This window comes from Falco naumanni, chromosome 2 (genome assembly GCF_017639655.2).
Source record: "Falco naumanni isolate bFalNau1 chromosome 2, bFalNau1.pat, whole genome shotgun sequence".
Taxonomy (NCBI): Eukaryota; Metazoa; Chordata; class Aves; order Falconiformes; family Falconidae; genus Falco; species Falco naumanni.
The window spans coordinates 73,661,888-73,683,759 of NC_054055.1; the positions used below are offsets into that span (position 1 = coordinate 73,661,888).

Below are 21,872 nucleotides of genomic sequence, written 5' to 3' on the forward strand. Positions count from 1 at the left end.
CTTGTTTATTTATGCACATACACTAAAGAGTACTAGTTTCAGGTGTGCTCTGGATAGCATTTAAAGTGCAGCGAAGATGCAAGTGCACTTGTTAAAATAATAGGAAAGGGCTGTAGGAGACCAGCCTAAGTACAGCAAAAGCCTTTCTGATGGAAGTTGTGGAAATCTTTCCTTGGCTTTTCACAATCATTTCAGCTGTTGTTTGAGCAGGGATCACTTGGGTGAATTGTGTTCCCCATCCCCTTCTTTTTTTCTCTTTTTTTCCCCTTAAAACCAGTTTAAGTACAGTCAGTGATACTTAGCTTTATCTCAAATGGAGTTAAAGATGAGAGGATGGGACATTGGTCCCCTGTCCCAAGCTGTTCTTAAGATCATTAAGGACGGAGACTTTATATCCTCCAGTGGTCATTTACTCCATTAACTACATTCACTGTTAAAAAGTGCTCTCAATCATCCAGTTGAATCATTCTTGATTCAGTTTAAGCCTGTTGCTTCTCTTGCTTGATGCAGCAAACAGCCTGCTACCATTTCTCTGTGCTACCTCGGCCTTATCACAAGCATGTGACTATAGGATTCTTTTTTACGTAACAACAACAACAAACCCCAACTACTCAGCTTTCAAGCCTATTAGTTTCTAATTCAGGTCTTGGTTTTACAATTCTTGTTTTGATAAAGTGCTTTGGTTCGTTCATCCTTTCGTACTCCACCTGACTCAAGCCCCAGTTCTGCCTTAACGCCACTAGAGCAGATAACCATTTAGTCGTACGTCATTTATATAACCTCAGTTTATTGCATGAAAAGAGGTGCTTTTGCTTACCTGAAAATTGGTCTTGGCAGTTCACAAAGGGGTTTATGTCTAAGATGTGGAAACCAATAGAGAGCAGGACCCAGCCTCAAGTTGCTTCTTTCTGATCAAGTGAGTGACAGCTGGTTATACTCTGCAGCAAATGAGGAGTCACTTTAGCATAAATTTCATCTTGCATCTTAAACTGTAAATTGGAAACCTTATCTTCCTATTGATTCTCCATAAATTCTTAGTAAAATAGTTCTGTTACTTGGCTTTTCTAAGAACTTCCAATTAAAGCAGCTACATTCAGATTGGAGGTAACTAGCCGATATTTCTTAGAAATGGGAAAGGAGCAATACAGGTTATATGTAGCTGCCTTGATACTTCTGCACTGGGAAGTGGCCATCCTGCTGCTTTTAGCTCTCTGCTGTAGGTTAGTGTGTTGCTTGTGAACTGGTAACGCTAACCCTGAAGGAAACAGCTAGTCAGCAGTTTTAAGACTGAATAAACTTGGCTTATTTCTAAACTGAGTTTCAAGTTGCTTGGAGCTGTCGAAGCATGTCCGGTCATGCCTGTACCTACAGCTCCACAGATTCTTCCAGGACTAATTCCAGTTCTGAGACACTGAGGTCCCCAGGGCTGCCCCTGGAGCACCCCTCAGTGGGTGGAAGCAGAGTGAAACCCCTTTACTGGCTGCAGAGCAGGTGGGTGATGCCCCATGCCTCAAGGCGCAAATCCCACCGTTCTGAAGAGTTAGGCTGTGCCTTCAATAAAGTTTATTTCAAAAATCTTTACTGTTGCAAGGGAGAAAAAGGTCCAGGGATAAGTGGGAGAGAAGTCTCTCGTGATCTGTTACAGAACAGCTGGAATAATTTTGAGCTAGATGTTTAATTAATAAAACTTCTTCATCTTCTAACGATGCTTTGATCTGAAGAATGCAGAAGCAGTGTAGGACCTTACAAAATAATTCCTGAGACTTATTTCTGAATGTCTGCAGGGTTTCATCACTGCTCTACTCATGAAACATTTATTTCAATATTGAGTGGTTTTAAACCAGTAAAGGTAAGAACTATCTAGAGAAGGTGGTGGTTACTCCGTAAACTAAACCAGCTGTAGTACTAGAAGCATCTAACTGTGAGCAGTAATCTGAATACCTGTAATACCCTAAGTGCAACTAATGCAGAGCAAAGTTTACATCCTTTGGACAGTCAGGTTTTGGAATAACTGCCAAAACGTAAAATAAGGCTGATCATTGTGATCAAGTGTTTTTATATGTGCACAGTATTGTTCTCCAAATAAAGTGTGAACTTCTACAAGAAAAGAATGCACATCCACCTTTGTGAATTTTCTTGGATAAAAGCCCAGGACAGACCACCTTCCTGGTGGTCTTTCAGCTTTTTTTTTTTTCCTTATTGCTGCTTCTGCCCCATGCAGACATACCATCTTTATTGAAGTATGCAACTATTGATAGCTTTTAGTAACCTGAGGGTAGTTTTCTTTACATTTGCCCATAACATTGCAACAGTTAATTCCTTCCCAGTGAGGAGAGAACTACAGAAGTTTGATGGTATTCCCTTCTCCTCCCTTTCTAAATACCAATAACCCGGGTAAATCATGTCTGGTCCTGTTTATTTTTCCAGTAGGGTTTTACCAACACGTGTTGCACCTGAGGAGACTTCCTTCCATGGTTCATTAGACTGAACTGCACTTACGCACCCCAGGCTCCCCTCCCTTTCGCTGCCTTAAACTGCTCAGCACTGCTGCTTCTCTGGGCTCTGACCCCAAACTCCTGCTGCTGGCTGAAAAGCCCAGCTGTGCTGGGTTTGGCTGCTTCATTTTGTTCATAGTAGCTGGTATGGGGCTGTGTTTTGGATCTGTGCCAGAAACACTGTTGGTAACACAGGGATGTTTCAGCTATGGCCAAGCGGTGCTCACACAGGGTCGGTGCCTTTTCTGCTCCTCACCACACCAGCGAGGAGGCTGGGGGTGCACAAGGAGGTGGGAGGGGGCACAGCTGGGACAGGTGACCCCAGCTGACCCAAGGGATATCCCATACCTTAAGACATCACGCTCAGCATATAAAGCTGGGGGAAGAAAAAGAACAAGGGGGAATGCTCAGAGCAACGGTGTTTGTCTTCCCAAGTCACCGTTACGTGTGATGGAGCTCAGCCTTCCTGGGGATGGCTGAACACCAGCCTGCCGATGGGAGGTGGTGAATGAATTCCGTGGTTTGCTTTGCTTGTGCGTGCAGCTTTTGCTTTATCTATTAAACTTTGTTTCAACCCAAAAGTGAGTTTTCTCACTTTTCCCCTTCTGATTCTCTTCCCAGTGCCACTGTGGGGGGAAGCGAGTGAGTGGCTGGGTGGTGCTTAGTTGCCGGCTGGGGTTAAACCACAACACCACCCCACAGATCCATACAGTTGAAATCCCCCTCTTTGGATAACCCAGCCAGCACTTGCTTTCTGAAGGTCAAGGTAAATGAGGACACGGGTGGGAGCAGGTAGCTGGAGCTCCACAGCCACATCCAGCCCCGCAGTGGCTGTGGAGCCTCCGGGAGGAGGCTGCCTCTGGCAGAGCAGAGCACACCAGGCAAGCTCAGCCTCCTACCAAGCACAACTCTTGTTTGCTCTCTTAAAACCCACTCGCCACACAAGACAAACACGCCGGTATAATCAGTATAATAGGACAGAAACAATTTCCTGTACAGGATGGCTAGCAGACAGTGAGAGGTGGGGCATGGTTAAGCATAGAGAAGAGCTCTCTCCTCATTGTAACAAAACAACTAAAAGCACTGCTGGAAAAATTAGGTTGGAGTTTCTAGAGAAAGACAAGTACATTTCAGTAGTGTGGTTGGTACTGAAATTTCACACCATAAACCAAGTTTCTGGCTGTAGGTGGGGCATGTGTTTAATTACTCATAATTTCTAGAATAAAGCCTGTTTTCAAGATAGCTGTAGTCTTACCTTAGGTTATGATTACTTGTTTCAGAGTGTATGTAATTATTTAATATTTAAATACTATTTCTTGTCCTATAACAAGAGAACAGACTTTGTTTTGTTTAAGATTTTTAATAGAGATGGATTTGATAGTTTTATTTCATTAATCAGATGGCTCAGAACACATAGTGTATTTAGAAAAAGTCACATTCTTTAAGCATTATGCTACACAACACTGAATGTAAGCTGTCACTTTTTTTTTTCTAAAAAAAAAGAAAAAAAGAAAAAAGAAAATGGGTCCTAACTTCAAAACCATACATGACTTATGTTGCTTAAGTGCTTACAGAAACCACTTTGTCTTGGAGCATGGATTAGTTTAGCAGGAATAGCTTTTACTTCGTGAACCCATTCTTGGTTAGGGAAAACAGAAGGTAAATGGATTAACAAAGTTCAGCTGCTTTGAGAATATTGAGCTCGGTCCTATCATTGCTGTGTTAACGTTAGAAGAGAAGCTCTGTCAGATTGATAAACACCTCAATATCCTTTATTGGTTATATTTAAGAATACATAGAATGGCTGGGGGAAAGAAAATATGCAGAGTGTCTGTAGCTCTTCAAGCACCGTTTAATTCTGATCACCATCTCCTATCCGTATTTTGACTCCTCCCTTGTTTGATACAGTTCAAATATTCAGCAGTTAGCGTACTGATGGTTTACCGAATACCCTTAAAAAGCTTACTTTCAGAAGGAAGCTCCCACCTATTTGAGGAAAACATACTACAAAAGCAAAAGAAGAATTGTTTTTGTTCAGTCCAAATAAACCAACAAAAAAAGTGGAAAACAAGTAGCATTAAAAGCACCGATTCTTGGGCCTCCCAAACAAAGGGGCTCTGTCATTGTAGGCAGGAAATAACTGTAATTTTCTTAGATCTCAGTTCTCCACGATAACAGCTGGTAATGTTGAAGAAGAGTCCCTTTCTCATTAAATAACAATTGTGACCTTCATAACTTACCTGATTACAAGCTTTCATGTCCTCCCACAGATGCTATAACCTACTTATGACCGTAAAACCCAACACGCTTCTCACTTGCAGGCTCACTGCAGAGCTTCCCTTCTGACTGCAGGACAAACCGGTGCAGGGGCAGGCTGCTCTCGCTGAGTGCCAGCTGAGTACTTGCACTGCCTTGTCAGCAAGCACACACTTTGCATACATGGTCTGATAGTGAACTGGTAAAGTCACACTCCCAAATGGGGAGCACCTGTGCACTTCAAATTTTCCATCTGGAAGGGATCAAGAACTTCTTCCTAAAACAAGTTCCAATCTCTTTAGAAACCTCATCATTGACCAGAATGGAAAAGTACAGTCAAAATGCAGCAACTCTTAACCAGAGGCTCTGCTTCCAGCTATTAGTAAGGAAATGAAACAACAAAAATACTGTAAGATGGGTTTCACCTCCTTTGACCGGAACCTTAATATTTTGTGCTGAGATTTGCTGATTCTCTGGATCATACTGCCATCAGAAAATAAAGAAGTGACTCACCGCATGCAAAGCCCAGCAAAGCCCTCAGATTGCATCACTGGGAAGAGAAAGACTGTCCCTGCTCAAAGATGGTCACGCTGTGAGCGGAAGCCTTGCCAGCCATTTCATAAGCTACCAAAAAGTGCCCATTTCTTCAGTGTTCTTATGGAAGAAGTACAACGTGTGAGGGAAATATTTATCCTGAGGTGTAAATTCCTGTTTTCATTAAACTGAAAAATAATCCCAGTGCTAACTGGTCACTACAGTAATAGATTTCTCAATTTGTATGCAGCTAGTGTGGTTTTGGTGTAAAATGCATGATAAGATAATGTAAGATAAATAAGACCGCCCACTGGTATCTCACCCTGGCATCAGCATTCTGCCCAAGCTCCGCCTCACGGCCCCTCAGAGGACAGGCAAAGCCACCTGCACGCTGCTGCTTTGGACAGTGCTAGCGAGCAGCTTCTGGACCAGACCCCCAGCTCCCCAGCCCGGGCTCTGTGCAGGTATGGCAGAGGGTTAACACAAGGCACCTCTTTCCAGCATTCGTCTCTTTTATTGCAGAACTCTGACTAGCTCGCTGTGTGTGTACGAGGGGAAAAACCTCACAGCAATGGTACCTGACGCAGGCTAGCAGGGCACGCTGAGGGGAAGCCATGCAACAGAAAAAGTCCTTGGTCCTCCCCCAAATCCTCAGCTGTTTCAGGGAGTGCCTAAGGCAGAGGCCAGGTTCCGACTGTGTTGAACAGCTGTCGGTGCAACTGGTCTTGTCAGAAACGCTGACTTTTGAACCTGTTGATACACTTTTGAACAGCAAGTTTCACTATTTGTTTAGAGTAACAACGTTGCCTTTGGTTTTGTTTTGCTGCTTCACGTCAGCTGGTACCCTCTTTTTTTTTTTTTTTTTTTTTTTTCAGTAATGAGTGAATCACCATTCCCTGTTCTCCTTTGCCATACCATTTTTAATTTTACAGAACTATCAGATCTTCTTTTGTCGTCTCTTTTACCCAACTGAAACAACCCAGGTATTTACTCATCACATGAAAATTGTACCATAATTCTGGTTACCTTTTTGCCCTGCTCTGTGCCTTTTCAGGTTTTTTATGTCCTTTCAAAGATGACCAAAGCCACATGGGATGCTGATGGCAGGGACACAGGGGTGTCTACAGCAACAGAAGCTTTGTGATTTTGACTTCAGTTCCTCAGTTCCCAACACAATCTTTTTAATCATTCCTGCCATCTTGTGAACACTAATGAGAATGATTCCAAGCACTTTCTTACAAGAAAACAGCTATTTTATGGGCTGTTGCACTTGCACAGCTGGAGGTGCTTCTCACTAAACACTACCCCACATTCTACAGTCAACCTTGGGTTCCATAATCCTGAGTAACTGAATATTCCACATATTTTTCACTTTCCTACTCACTCCCTCCTCCAAATCCAGCAGCACAAACCTCTGCATGACACTGCTAGCAACTTCTCTCCATGATGAGAACTGGTGAAAAGATAAGAAACAGAACCAAGAATCAATGGTCAGTTATTAATCCTAATATATTCCTCTTCCTACAGTGACTAAGACAGCATTAGCTAAGACCTCTTGCAAAAGGACTTTCCACATATCATCTTGTAAAATTAAGTATATCACCCAGACCTCCTTTGTCTGCGTGATCATTCTAAAATCACTCTAAGAACAGATTTAGAAGTTGTAACTCCTCTCTAATCACAGCCATATTGATGTAAATCTGTATTTTATTTCTCTATGTAATAATGTATACTTTTAGTTGCTGCTCGCAGCCCTTCCTAAAATAAAAGTATATCACAGCAACTGTTGGATGCTCCCAGGTGGGAATCATTAATTACATTTTAAGGAAGGGAACTCCAGATCAGTTCTGTACTATAAGGCGGCGGCTGCCGAGTTCCTAGTTTTGCCTTGAGGGAAGACCTGCCAGTATCAGCCCTTTTCACTTCTGAGCTGAATTACAGAGTTTATATGTATATCAAGCCACAGCAAATATTGCACGACTAATTATCAGATAAGAAGAGATGAGACATTTCTGACAACCACAGATGACAAATATGATTATTTGTTCTAGTGCAGCTAACTATATAAGTCAATGTAGAGCAACCAACTCCACAAAAGCTAACAATACCTTGTACCTGCTACTTCCCCGTGACTCCAACGTCTATGTGAAGTAAGGGAATACCAAGAAGAAATGGAAAGACAAAGTACTTTGCTGACCTAGAATGGTAACATCATCTTCGTACCTAACCTGAAACTCGTTGACAGAGCAGGAGCTCCAAGCAGCACTAGCATTTCTTCTCTTGAGAAGGGTATGGATGGATGAAGCCTTAAATCAGCACGCTCAAAGATAAAATTACTGCAGTATCTTGTCCACATGATTTAATGCTTAGTTAAGTATGTACACAAACCAGCCAGTGGCAGAAAGCCCAGCAGGTGTTTATTCCCCCTCCTCCGCTACTACCGTCCCCACAACACGGACAGCTCACATAATATTTTGCCTTTTCTCTCTTCCCCACCCACTGTTGCAGTTGAACAATCATCTCTTGCCATTTAACCTCATTAGGGTACTGAGCTCCCAAGGGAGGGCTCAGAGCACCTGCACACCATTGTTGCCCGCAGTGCTGAAGACCAAAAAAGCCAAATCCCGACACCACAACGAGCTGCTGTCCTCCTTAAATCCTCATCACAGCTTAAACTGCAAATATTGGAAAGACAGCTGCTGCTGCAGCTAACACTATGAAGAGGATGTATCAGGGGATACGGGATAATATTCCTCCAGTTCTACAAACCTCTGCTTACAGTAATTACTTCAGCATTGTGAAAGACATTTGGTGCAGTAGCACCCAATTTCTTGCAGATCAGAGACAAAAACTGTCCCTAGGAGGGACAGGATTCAATATACCTTATGGCCTGCCCCAACACAGTGCTTGGCCCACCCCCAGCTCAAACCTATCATACCATGCAGGTTTTAGGTGCTTCAGTAACAGACAAACAGAAATTACCAGAATTCCAAAAAGACCATCTACCATAGCAGTCTTAAGCCAGACAGCATGATACACTTTGGATACCTGGTGTGTTTTTACTTTTGAAGCAACCTTAAGACACCTCCTGCAACATTATTGATGTGCTCATATCTTAAGTGACCAGAGGGTAAGAGTTATGAGAGTGGTAGACTGATGGAAGTCAGTTTAAACCCTGCTTTGTTTATGCTTTGTTTGTGCTTTGTGAACAGATCGGAAAAACAAACAGAAAACCTGTAGCACGCATCCTTTAACTGCACAGGAAAAACACGGCAGCCTGTCCCCTTAAAGGAAGGGAACAAATCTGGGACATCCTGGCTTATGATTTCCCTGCACCAACGAAACCATCCCAAACTAAAAATCAGACATACTTACCTCAAGTGACCCCATGGGCTGGAAGCTGTTATTTCACAATGACTATTACTAACCAGCTGATATGATCCAGAAGAATATCTTCTGGTATTCTGCTTTCTGGTATTAATCTGTGTCAGCACCAAGACATTCTGCCAGGCAATTTAGAAGTGAAATTCAGAATCAGACAGTGGATGATAACCTCCTTGATTAAACAAAAATCTGGAAACAAAATCCATAAATATGTTATAATATGGAACTGCATGACCTACTTCTCTCTGCCTCTGTAATAACAACTCCAGAGACTTTACTAGTTAAAGAAATAAATGCAATCTATTTCTCATAGCCCGAAGTTAAGTATTTTAACATTGTAGCAAAACCCTTTTAAGTTGAGCATTCACTTTCTCTGAGGGAATGCAAATCTGGTGTTTTTCCGAATGAAAGTGGGAAAGTTACTTTTAATTGCAGTATTTCAAATTATTGCCATCTAATTAACCGAATTTGTATAAGCTAGCAATTTAGCATAGCTTTGACGTTGTGCTCAGGCACAAAAATGAAGTCTGACTGTTCCTTCCCCCCATTTTTTTAAATATGTAACCAATGTGTTTGTATGTGATGCTTTAAGGCTCCAAAAGATTAAAAAAAATGCAGGAAATTAGGAGCATCAGAAAACTAAGTGGAAAAGCATTATGTTACCAAAAGCTAGACCTAGCCCATACGTCTTTAATTTCCCTTGGAAAAAGATTGCTGCTGCTCCTTTGCATGCACCAGTATAAATCCTTTCTTGCTCTGTACTACTGTACGTGAACCTGGGAGGGGCACTGGCCTTATCCACACCGGCACAACCAGGTATTCAAAAAGCCAGGGCTTCTCTCCCTCCCTGCACCTTTCTACACCAAGTTCCCTGATGTGGACAGTGCAGGCAACCAATGAAGCCCTTTACTCCAGCATAAATTATTACGAGCTGTCTCTCCCAGTGGTTTCAAGTCCCTAGATGCAGCTTCAAACCCAACGGCATTTTGGAGGTCTGCAAGTTCATGCAGGGTGGTGCAAAATAGATTATGATCAAGAAAGTAGCATAGGATAAAGGTATAGAGGATAAACCATCCAAACCAGACAGATTATTTTATTACCTGATTTGAGTATTTAATGGCTTTGTGAGAACTATTTGATTTCTATTGCAAGATCTTGTATACATTGCAAGTATCAAATGAAAATATGAAATTTCATTTGAGTCTGCAACACAGATTCAAATATGCCTGGCCAAGCATTTACACCCCGTAATTACACATTACACGTTTGTACGTGTGCACACGTTGTAAGGCACCTCCACATTTGTCAGACTACTGTTACCCTAGAACTGCTTTCAAAATTACTAAAGGCTTTTTAGGTTCAAGAAAACATAGTAGTGATACAAGGTAACTTTTTAAAAAGCCTTCGAAGTTACTTTCCTTGCCCTGGAGTAGAAGTAAGTCAGCGCTTCCCTGTGAAAGCCTTTGATTTTGTGATGACTTAGGATGGGGTAGTTTACTTACTTTTGCATTATCCCATTGCCCTTATTTTAGGTTCAGATATGCAGATGCCTACAAAACTTCTCAGCATTTAAGACTGCAAGATTAAGGGTAGCAATTGTTTACAATGCCGTTCCCACAGTGAAGCTGCCTGTTTAAGCCATTTCCTGGCTTTGTAATTCACTATTTCCTCCACACTTTCCTTCTCTTTCACTTTGCACGCTTATTTCTACTGGAATTTATTTTTCATAAGGGCACTCCCAAAAATCCCAGTCCAAGAAGTATCTGTGGTTTCTCACTGGGCAGTATTACTCTCCTCCCCAAACTTGGGAAGCGAGGCCCTCCTCCTGCACTGCAAATAACATTTGCATGGGCGGCATCTTACGCAGAGCATTTTTCAATATAGGGACATTAGAAATTGTTATTCTACTTGTTTTTTCTCTTAGAAATGTGTTCAAGCTACTCAGCAGCCCTGTCCTACTTTCTGTGGCTCTGATTACAACTGAGATGATACGTGGCCAGTCTGGGGTATTTCCCGCCTGCTTTCCTGCTGGATGCTCTGTGCCTCCCGGTCGCAGTTTATCTCCCCTTGCCTCTAAGTTTCAGCAGGTTGTGAGTTCAGTATTTTGGAGGGGAATACTCCCTGCTGATACATCTGTAAGTTCTCTGGTTTCTCCCCGAAAAAAAGTCCTCCCCCTGCATCTTAAAGAAAAGCACATGAAGCTGAGGCTTCCGAGTACTCAAATTCCATTCCCACACTCGTGCAGAAGCAGAGACCATGTCTGCCAAGGCTGAGGTCAAGCATGTTATTCCTGTGAGCTACTTCAAACAGAGTTAAAAGAAACACTGAACCTTTCTTTGAAAGGCATGTGAAGTGTATTAGTTTCTAGGGGTTTACTGCTCAGAATTGGACTCAAAGCAGCTCCTCTGACCAATGCTCTCTGAAGAGAGACTGCGATTCAAGTTAAACTGAAATTATACAAGAAGGACCATGCTTTCCATACGAATCTACAAATTGTCTGATTATAAAGATTAAAATCACAGGACCTGGCCTCCTAGTTATTGTAAGCTCCTCATGTTATTAAGGTTGCTAGGTTGCTAGACTTCTTACTACGAGGTCTTTCCTTCCCCCAGGAGTAAAGCATAATAGCTATCATTTAGTAGTAGACATTATTTTAACCTTTGCTATGCACTTGATTCAGATCAGGTTCTTTGGAAGTTCAGCCAAAAAAAGTATAGATTCCCCACCCCACCCCCCCGTTAAAATTTCTGCAGTCCCTTCCAAAGGCAATTCCTTCATCCTTCAGTGTAACTAAAAAAAAAACAAAACCAAAAAAAAACCCCTGCCAAAACCTTGCATCCTTGACTTTACCCTTGTTCAGTCTTTATCAGAAAAAGTAGCTTAACACTGTACCCTTCCTCTGCATAGCAGACATGTAACGTACAGCATAAACACTTGTCATAGCATTCCACCTTTCTGATCACTTGAGATCAGAGTATCAGAGCTATTGCTGAGGTCAGTGTAAGCAGCACTTTGAATACCTCTCACAAAAAGCATCCTGAAAAATCTGGTGTTATGCCTGTGTTTGTAGCGAGGCTGCTATGGTACTGCTCTTAGTCGCAGGTTCTACTCATAGGTACTCGTCTTTAACTGATGAAGTGCCTGTAGTCCTATGCAAGTTAACAGAATTTGTTCTTTCGCACAAAACGTGCAGTGTTGTACAGGTGACTCAAAATATGACCATTTCTCACATACACTGAATTAACTAGCAAGCAAAGCACAAAAATGCCAGTTTCCTAGATGTTTTAGCTTACCTTTTGTTGGCAGTGAAGTCCAATTTTGGAAGGGGGCTTAAAATGGAAAATGGATAAAAATCATGGAATAAGATTTGTTGTTTTAATACATGGATAAAAAATAAGCTTGTGTATATGGGCTTATCCTCACCATACTGGATAAGCATTTTAAGTAATTTTTGAATGTGAAGTTAGGCTATTATATTCCTCACCTTGCACCAATGATCCACCTATTTTGGCTGCTCTTTCAGAATCACATTTTAGGCTTACTGGTGAACTTTATTCAATTGTATATTTTTGCCATGGGAATTAAAAACACAGACAGAGAAGCACCCGCACTGGGACGGTTTATTGATGCTTTCAAGAACTTCAATCTTCCTGAGGAAGCTAATTAAACAGAATTTCCACTTCCAGAATCTGTACCTGATCTTTCTTCCAACAAATCTCTCCCTGCATCAGGCTCTCTTTTTCAGCCAAAGCTATTTGGTAAGCTTCAGCTTCCAGCTGCCTGTAGAGACTTGCCTCACTGTATTAAGTCCATTTATTTTGGGTACATTTCACTGGCTCAAGCCCAAATTTGGTTCATATGACTGAGATAATAACTCTAAGCGTTGTAGAAGTCTCAAGTCTCGCTCAGCATTGACAGTATGGGTCCCAAAGACTTCTCCAAAATGAATGCAACTGTTTTTGTAATTTAGGAGGAAACTACTTCTTCTACTGCCAGAGCATCTAAAATATATAGCATGAATCACTGCTACCTGCTTGGTCTTCCTTGAAAGCAGAAGAGAACTGAAAAGGAGTTCTGCTCAAGTATCTTCATCAGGGTTTGTTACTCTTCACCATTTAACAACAGAGCTCAGACTGTATTGGTCTTCCAGTTTTTCCACAAAAAGGCTTCTGGTTTCCTCGCGTCTCTTTTCTTAATAACGGCAGACACTCAATACAGATCAACGCCCTTTACAAATTTACCTTGGAGGGCCAGACAAGGAGGTAGATAACTCATAAAAAAACACATTTGAAAGAAAACACACTCGACAACATGACTGCAATGTTTCTCTGCAGCAGTGACTTCTTGTACCAAAGTTAGCCTGGTGAATTTAATATCAAGGAAAAACAAAGTGGGTATTTACTCACGCACAATTTTATGAGAGGAACAACTGAAATGGCAGCAAGAAAACCACACTTTTTAGACAAACTGATATTACATCACATTAGTGGGCCACAGAACTCTTTAAAAAAATAAACTTTTTGAGACATGAGAATGAAGTCACATTTTAGCATGCTTTAAATAGCTGAAGTGCTCTTCAAAGCATAGTTTTTCAGCTATTGGCAAAGACACTGATTATCTCCTCATTTGGAAATTAAAAAGCATTTAGCAATAAGTTAAAGCTAGCCTACGTTAAGTGGGCTAAATACTAGGCAAAGATTTTTCCCTCTTCACATTTAAGATAATACTACAGTTCATCATTTCTGTAGCTTATATGTTGTTGTGCAATGCCCCACTGAAGTTTCATATCTACTCTGTGAAAGAGAACAAGAGTGGACACTTTTCTTTTAGGATAGTCACAAATGGTAAAGCCAGTAGTATTTGTTTGTCTGTTTAATTAGATGTTTGCTGTTTATCACACACAAGAACTGTAAGCAGAGTCCATGGATTCTTCTGAGCAATATGAAACCTCATGGTTCCATGCAAGTTCAATACTGTCTCTCTCTCTGCCCCCACCACTCCTGTCTGCTGTTTTCCCCAGCCCAAGGTAAGTTTCCAACTATCTTCATCCAATTTCGAGAACCTTAAGGGCCAGAAAGATTTACCTCGTGATTTCTACCCAAGGGAGCCTGGCTCCAGACTTGTGTTGGGTCAGGTACACCTTAGACCACAGGAAGCTGGATGTTTTCCTTTTGAGGCACCAGAAGTTAGGCTAAAAGTAATAGTCAAGTTGCCCAAAGCTAAAGGGACAAGTAGCTCTCATTGCCTTCCTATTTAAACACAAGGCCAGCGAAGAAATCTTTTCCCTTTTCCCCTGAAATACATTAAGTACAGCTTGCAGTAACAGATTCCCCATAGTCTTGCATTCATGAATCTGTAGTCCTAATGTATACTGTCCCGTTTTACTTTAGTTTCTCAGCCTCAGAGAGAAGTTAACAATGGATCTCTCCACATTCAGATACACACACATCCTTTTTTATCTCATAATTATTAATCACGTTTATATTTCTTCTTCCGCATTCCCAAGCTAAGCCAAGACAAGCTCAGTTCTATGGACAATGTTTTCATGTACCTCTCTTCAGAGAGAGCTGCTGCAGCTGAACAAGACAATTGCAGCGTGCTAGTTATACTTGGATTCAATATGCGGTTGAGAAGAGGAGAACGACCAGTTTTCTCATTTGTCTGTTTTCAGACATTTAGAAAACCCCACCGTCAGCATCTTGAGTAAGAAAAACAGGTGACATCTTCAAACCCTAGTAAACCACTTACGCATGTTAACTTGTTTAAATAAACATCCCCACCTCAAGTGATACAGTGGCCTGCAGTCTTCCTTGATCCATCCACAGAGGAAGAGTTATTTTTACTGAGTCAGTAATCACGCGTTGTCTTCCAGAGGAAATACTAGCCGGGTACCCCTGCTTGTAACTTCATGATCTGCTGCTCCCAAATCACGTTCCAGTGCTTCCTCTGAATTACTTTTTGTTCTCCTGCCATCAAGGCTAGTGGTAGCTGTATGGGGGCCAGAAGAACCATTTGCAGTTATTGTTGTATCACCGTATGTCACAGTAAGGTCACCATCATTCAGAATAAAATCAGAATCCTCTTCTCTAAGCTGTTCTTGATTCTGGAAAGAAAAAAGAATAAAAGTCTTTGTACAGTGCACAACATCTGGTCTTTGCCAAGAAGGTAACCGAACAGAAGAGTTTACCTAGATGTCAATACAGCAGCAGTAAGCGGTAGAATTCCACCTTAAGGAATGTTAAAAATAACCTTGAAGCTGGTGTTTGCAAATCAGCTTAGCGCTCCCTGTATAACTACTGCTACTGTGGAGAGATGAGGGGGAGCTGAATCCAAGAACTAGATTATGAAACCAGTAACTAGGGATTTAATAGCACTGGAAGTTTACCAGAAATATAGGAGAGATGAGCAGTATACACTGGCTTTTATGTGACAATTTAGAAGGCAGTACCGGCAAGAGACTGGAGACCAAGCACAGTGAAGTCACTCCAGATACAAAGTCAGACTTGTATGTGTCACTAATTAGTCAAGTTCGTTAGTAAAAGACATGCAAACTGGTAAGAACTCATTAGGCCCAGGTTCTTTATAAAGGTTTTCTCAACAAATTTTGGTTACAGATCAAAAACTAATCACATTTTTTTAAACTATCTGCTTACTCTTACGTGGTATTAAATGGAGAATTACTTGACCTCACTCTTCGGAAAACTCCTGAGCCATAAAAGTACAAAAGACTGACACAAGAAAGCACTTCCTTCATAGTTTTGTAACTAATTCTGGTATGTTTTCTTTTCAAAGTCTTTTAAGAAAATGGCCTATGAAATCCTGTGAATTTATTTTGGCAGAGATGGGATGAAATATATGGCCAGAGACTAGAAATTGCTGAAGTGTAACAAAACAATTTCCCCGAACAGCACAATACAACAGCAAGCAACTGTACCAGGTTTCATTCCTGTTTAACATGATCTTGGTAAAAAACAGAACAGCTGAATTGGTCAGAAAATGTGGCCTCCTCATATCTGAGGAAAATCCTATCAGTACTACAAGCTTGATTTCTTGCAACTGAAAGCAATTATCTCCCCATGTATATAGCTCCATCCTGCTCGGCAAGAGCTGAAATGTAAGCTTGCGTATTGCTGTCCTCCGCAGTAGGCTGGACACCAATCAGGCTACATTCTCAAAATACATTAATTTTCTTCAGCAATTTTTTTTTTCAAAAAATTCAGCAAAAGGAAGGAGGGTGCAGGCTATGTGAGAGAGGATGCCTGTGACCAGCCTGACTAGAAAGCCCTACTTGTATTGCAGAACAGGAATTCAGGGCACTTCAGATCGAACATGCCAGTTAACCTGTCCATGATGAAAAATGCGGTGCCTGGCTAAATAAAACTTCTTGGGAAAGCTTCATTATTTCAGAATGATAACTGGCCAAAATAAAGCAGCAAAAGCCTCTACAGGATACAGAATATTTAACTAACGAGAACCGGAAAAAGTGTCAGGAGTTTACCAAAGCCAATGGAAGAAATGGTGCAGTTCAGTGTTGGGTGCAAGACAAGCCCTACTTAGAATGAATGCTAATCTCAGAACCTCCACGGCATCCAAATTTGGCATTGCTTATTAGAGACAGGGTTACTGTGATAGGAGCACTGTTCTCAAAGAGCAAATACCATTTAGGACACTTGCTTTCTTTGATTGCAGAGAAAACACTGAAGTACTGTCACCATCTTAGAAAAAAAGGCAGAGATTAAAGGGTTCATCTATAGTAGGCAGAAACAGCCTTTACAAGGTTTCCATTGCAAAAAAAGTAAAAGTCTGAGGGACAAGACCAAGATGATTAGAAAAGGTACACAAAATAACGGGATGTTTAAGATAATCTGATATCCCTATATATTGGTTGTGAAGAAGAGACATTTGAATAAAGATGAAAACCAGAAAAATTAGCAAGGAGGCGGCAGTTTGTGACTGCTGACTGGTTATGTTTTAAGAAGTCAGAGAAGCTGAGAAGCGCTAGCACAGGTTCCTTTCAGGGTGTTTGCCCTTGAAGAAGCACCAAGGGGGGGGAAGGCAGGGCTTAACAACACACCAGGAGGGTACTGTGATACCAAGGCCAAAGCTCCCAAAGCGTCTCCTGTCTCCACAATACTATTCAACAGCAAATCCTTGCAGCCACCTATCAGATAAGAAACTGGTGAGAACACACACTACACTTGAGCTTCCCTAGAAGGCTGAAAAGCTCGTGGAAGCACGATACTGAAAGGAGAGGGCCACAGACTTCATGCTATATGGCAAATCCTAACTCAGTCTTTGCTGGTTTGTCCCAGGCTATACTTACATGTATGTAAACATGATCAGTTCCAGAGAAAACACTGAGCTTTCTCTCAACGTGGTGAACAAACATTGCTTTGTACAAGCCAAGTTCCACTCATTTATTTCACTTCTGAACAGCACCGCAAGCAGCAGGCAATTTCATACATTTCCCCAGAGAACATCCATGAACAATCCCATGTAGTATACAGATTTGCTGTGTTTGCAAGCAAAGAGGATGGGTGAATAAACCTACTGTGCTTCATGCAGCATGAACAATTCTTTTAAGACAAGACAGGAAATGTATCCAAGTAGATCCCTAGAGACTTGAAATTCTTCCAAGAATAACCCTAAACTGGCCTCTGCAATCCCCTACAGTTCTGTAGGAATAGCTTCAATTCACTCAAAAACCATAGGTCTGAACTTCACTACTTAAAGTGACAAATTAGAATGGCTAAGTACCTAAATCCAAAATCCTACAAGAGACTGAACTTTGCTTTGACATGCTGACCATAACCCTGAGGGACCTCACAGCATTCTGTCTCATTTGTGATAAAATCTGCTCATGCTCCTAAGGATGCGTGCTGGAGACGTTAAAACAGCATTTTAAACGTTAACTACAGCAACATTTCATGCTTTTAAGTTCCAAGTTGGATTCCGTTTGGGTGGGAAACACTTAACGGTGAGCCTAGTGGCACAGTCTTAAAGCAGCGGGAGAACATCAGCAAGGAATAATAACGACAGCTCTGGGAAAAAAAATCAACTGTGCCTCGCTCCTGCATGGTGACTCAGAACCTCACATGTACGCCATGCAAATTCAAGCTTAGAGGACATGAGCTCATACTTAGGAATAGGGGGTAGGTACACTAGGAATTAGTTGTTTGAGTTTCCGACTTTAAAACCCACCCTGTGGCATCTAATGAAAAAGATGTGCTGCCACTCAGAGAAGTGAAAATGAATTCTCAATAAGGTTGTAATAACGCCAGAGGGGGGAAAAAAACAACAAAAAAACCCAAGACACCCCCAAAAAAACAACAAAAGCTGAAACCAATACACAAATAGACAGTCAGTATAGCCACATATTTGTATGCTTTTTTTTCTTTCTTTTCTATGTAGATCTTGTAATTGCTCAGACATGCACCTGCATGAGATCTAGGATTTACTACTTTTTTGAAACCCGTTTTCCAGCTATGTTACATTCTGTTGAGTATTTACAGGCCTTTTTTGGTTGCTTAATTCAAAGCCTTCAGTCTTTAATTCTCTCAGTTGCACCATTCAATTTTCCTGGAAATACCTAACAAAAGCACAACTATTCCCAGCAGTTTCTGTCCCCACAAAGACGTGGCACACTCACTTGCTTCACCTGTACTTACAAAGAAGGTAAAAAGATTCCACAGCTTTTTAGCCAGTTACAAGATGGTATAGCAAAGCGCTGTAGCAAAGCCAGCCATGCAAAGAATGAACAGTATTAACGCAATTGCAGAGTTCAGAAATCTTGAGAAGAAACAAAAATAATGTCTCAAAATTATATTATTTCCTAAGACTAATGCATCAATGCACCAAAACAGGAACAGTAAGAGAGAATACAATGTGAAAGTTACATGTTATACACCTTAACAAAGTACACAGCCTTATAAGCATTTTTAATTATGAAATTAACACCCCAAGTGTGGGGTGGGTGGGTGTGTGCACCACAGAACCAATCCAATTAAAGTTTCCACTTGTAGTAGTAGCTAAGAATGAGAAATAAAGAGGGGAAAAAAAAAGACACCAACCGTTAAGAGAAAATGAAAGGCAAAGCTTGCCTCTTCATTCTGGTTAGATCCTCAGTTACTGAATAACTAATCTTATAAGATCATATATAGACAGACACATGGGAAACACGCAAGTAAGCTAATTGGTCTGATGGATGCTGCCTTCCAGCCTAGATCTGTTAAGATCTCCAGTGGCATTGCGAAGATGGGAACGAGGCCAACTTCTTGCATTGCTAATAGCTCTAAACAGGCAGCAGGCATTTCAAATTTCTTTGAAATTTTACTATCAGGTAAAAGAAAGATGCTAATGATTCCAGAAAGATAAGCAGAGAAGTATTTCCAAGTTGTAAGTGGAATTCATAACTCTCTAGGGAAAGATTAAGAGCCATCTAGTCCAAGACTACTTGAACATAGCAGAGATGTGACCATTCCAGAGAACCTGCAAGTTTGAGTGATCCCACACAGTACTATGATTTTATTTACTATCGACGCAAAAAGTTGTAGACTTCAGAAGCATTGTACAGATAGGAATGACATGTATCAGGATCCTGCAAGAGTAATAAGAGAATGAAGCATCAATTGTTGCAAGACATGGCTGTAAGGACAGTATAGTAACCTGCCAGACTGAGATAAGTAACTCATTAACGGTTTCTGAAATACAATCTCAAATTTCACAGTGGAAACAATGAAAGGAAGCTCTACCAGATTTCTTTCTGACATGGGTAAATGTGTCTGTGCTTTCTGAAGAAGTGCAACCTTAGAAGTAACAGGGAAAGAATCTTGTCTAAAAGTGTTGAGAAGGGACTGAATATTTTGAAGTGATTCACTGAACTGGTTTATTGACTAGGTCTGTAATTTTCCAATGTCCTTAAATGTTAATGTAGTACTTGAACAATAAGATCATCTCCAATTTCTACCAATAGAAGCTGTTGCACCAAGGGAGAATATCTTTGATCTTTTCTGCCTAGGACAAACTAGCCCTTTCTTGTGTGTATAACGTACCAACTTTTGCCTAAAAAGAAAAACTCCTCCTTTGCTGAAGTTGAATAAATAAAAATCAAAACACGGCAGTATTAAGTCATTCTACTTACGTCATAAACCTGGGGACTTGTCAGACAGCGGGCTATCAGACCACACCAGCTGGGTAGAGTTGTGGTTAACGGGGGGCCACTGTGAGTGAGAATTGGCTTTAAATAACTTCAGTTGTTAAGGAAAACATGTCAGTGCTTGAAAACCACTACTGAAAATAAACACAATTGTACATAAACGTGGTTCTGCCTTTGATCTGTGTGCTACTCAATAATTGTATATAAAACATCCATTAGAAAAAAATGTGCATTTATAAACATATAAATGAAAAAATCCTCCCCAAACTTTTTCCCCCTTCATCCTTTCAAGGGCAGTTTCTTTACTCACACATTTTCTGCAAGGGCAACTAGCTAACTCTCTTCTTAACAGTTTCAACCAGTTGCAATGTTTCCAGCTTTTGGGCTCTCTGGAGTGGAAAGGAGCAAGCAGAGGTAACAAGTGCTTTAGTGTTAATAGGTCCAAGGGGATTTCTGCTCTGCAGATGGGAGCGCGATGTCAAGGTTGCAAAGTAGAGATAACTGGGTGAAATACCTATGTGGCTCAACACAAGGAAATAAAGAAACACCGTCCATCCAACGTCTTCAAAGCAATGCAGCCACTTGAACTCCTAGCTGGTCACTGAGCCAGAGATGCGACCACAGATCTTACTCTGGTAAGGCTCAGACACCTCTGCAGTGCACACACACATACCATGCAGAGCCTCAGAAAGGCAAAGGGAAAACTGCATGGCAAGAACCACATAACACAGTGTGGAAGGAAAGCAACACTACCTACATTGCACTGGGGGGGCACAGGGTGGGAAAGGAAGGTGCCTTTACACTTCTTTTCATAGGTCTGCCCCCAGATAAATCCATATTTGTTCGTACTAGTACTCTAGACTGATGGTATGCCTGAGGAAATAAATACTCAGGAGTCAAAAAAGGTGTCCCCGCTACAGAGCAAGGTGCTGATCTTGACTGGCACAAGAACAGAGCTCAGGAGGAGAGTGCTAAGACTTCCAAATATTGTCTGAAATCACCACCACAGGCTTTTGGTTGGGTTCTATTTGTTTTATTATTTTTTTTTTTAAGTCAGTAATTATTTTAAATGTAAATACATATTGCAGGTATTCTAGTTACTTTTTTAGTCCTCTAAGCATAGAGAGAATCAAGTCCATTTGTGCATGTATCAGTTTCCCTGATCATCTCAACAGGTCAAGGTGCTTAGGGTGAAGAGGGGGTTAAAAAAGGGGCTGTTTTAGCAGAGATGTATCTCTCCCCTTTAGCAGGGCCTGGAGCAGAGTGTTTACTTGAATATATAATGGTATGATTATGCCACTGCAGAGTTATGTTTCCTCCTTCCCTCCTCCAGTAACAGTGCGGCTACACCCAGTTCTGGAGAGAAATAAACTTCGTCCTCATGTTAACCTACCAGCCCCCACATTGCCCTGTGGCAGACAGGCATGCAGTAACTCGGTCATAATAAAACAAACCCAGTAAAAGGCATCTGGTGCTTCATCAAAGTTGCAGTTTTCTTTGTGTTTAACAATTGTGGGGGAACCCAGGGAACAGCCCATGACATTAAATGAACTCTACGTTCCACAGGAATGAAGTTCCCAGTTATCCAACCGCACAGAGCTCTGCAGGCAATAGCCAGCGTTGGAGCACACTGCCGAGTGCATCCTACTTGCATCTTTTTCAAGTTCCCTTGCAAAGAGTGAATTTTGAGACAATCTGCCTTTCTACCCACAAACCAAGTGAATGCATCAGCAAAAACTATTGTGACTTTTAGCCATGGGTATAGAGGTGGCAATTCTAAAGATGATCCCTTCCACGCAATTTAAGGCCACCCAGCAGATGCTTATCTGAATGCCTTCTTGCAACAGGAGCAGACTTTTACTTCTAAGATAGAGTAAGACAGCTCTGCCTCTGGATGTCAGTTTCCTTAGCACAAACTTCACAGAAACCTTCCCCAAAGATTGCTAGTTACCATTAAGAAAGCAAATGCACTGTCCGCACCCTTTTACGTTTCCGTGAAACAGCCAATTAAGCTGCAATTTTCAGCTAGCACTCCCCCTGCCCTTGCT

At 41.4% G+C, this 21,872-nt stretch overlaps 1 protein-coding gene across 2 annotated transcripts in view; it reads right to left on the bottom strand.

Moving 5' to 3' along the window:
* Positions 1-4,509: 4,509 nt before the first annotated feature.
* The window catches only part of SLC9A7 (solute carrier family 9 member A7), a 79,379-nt gene continuing 62,016 nt past the window's right edge, over positions 4,510-21,872 (bottom strand). For both annotated transcript variants that reach the window (XM_040584842.1, XM_040584841.1), the window contains 2 exons: positions 19,810-19,915; positions 4,510-14,772 (listed from right to left, as the gene is read on the bottom strand). In XM_040584842.1, coding sequence (XP_040440776.1) covers positions 14,524-14,772; positions 19,810-19,915 — 355 coding nt within the window. In that variant the 3' untranslated portion in view covers positions 4,510-14,523. The remainder of the gene's footprint in view (positions 14,773-19,809; positions 19,916-21,872) is intronic.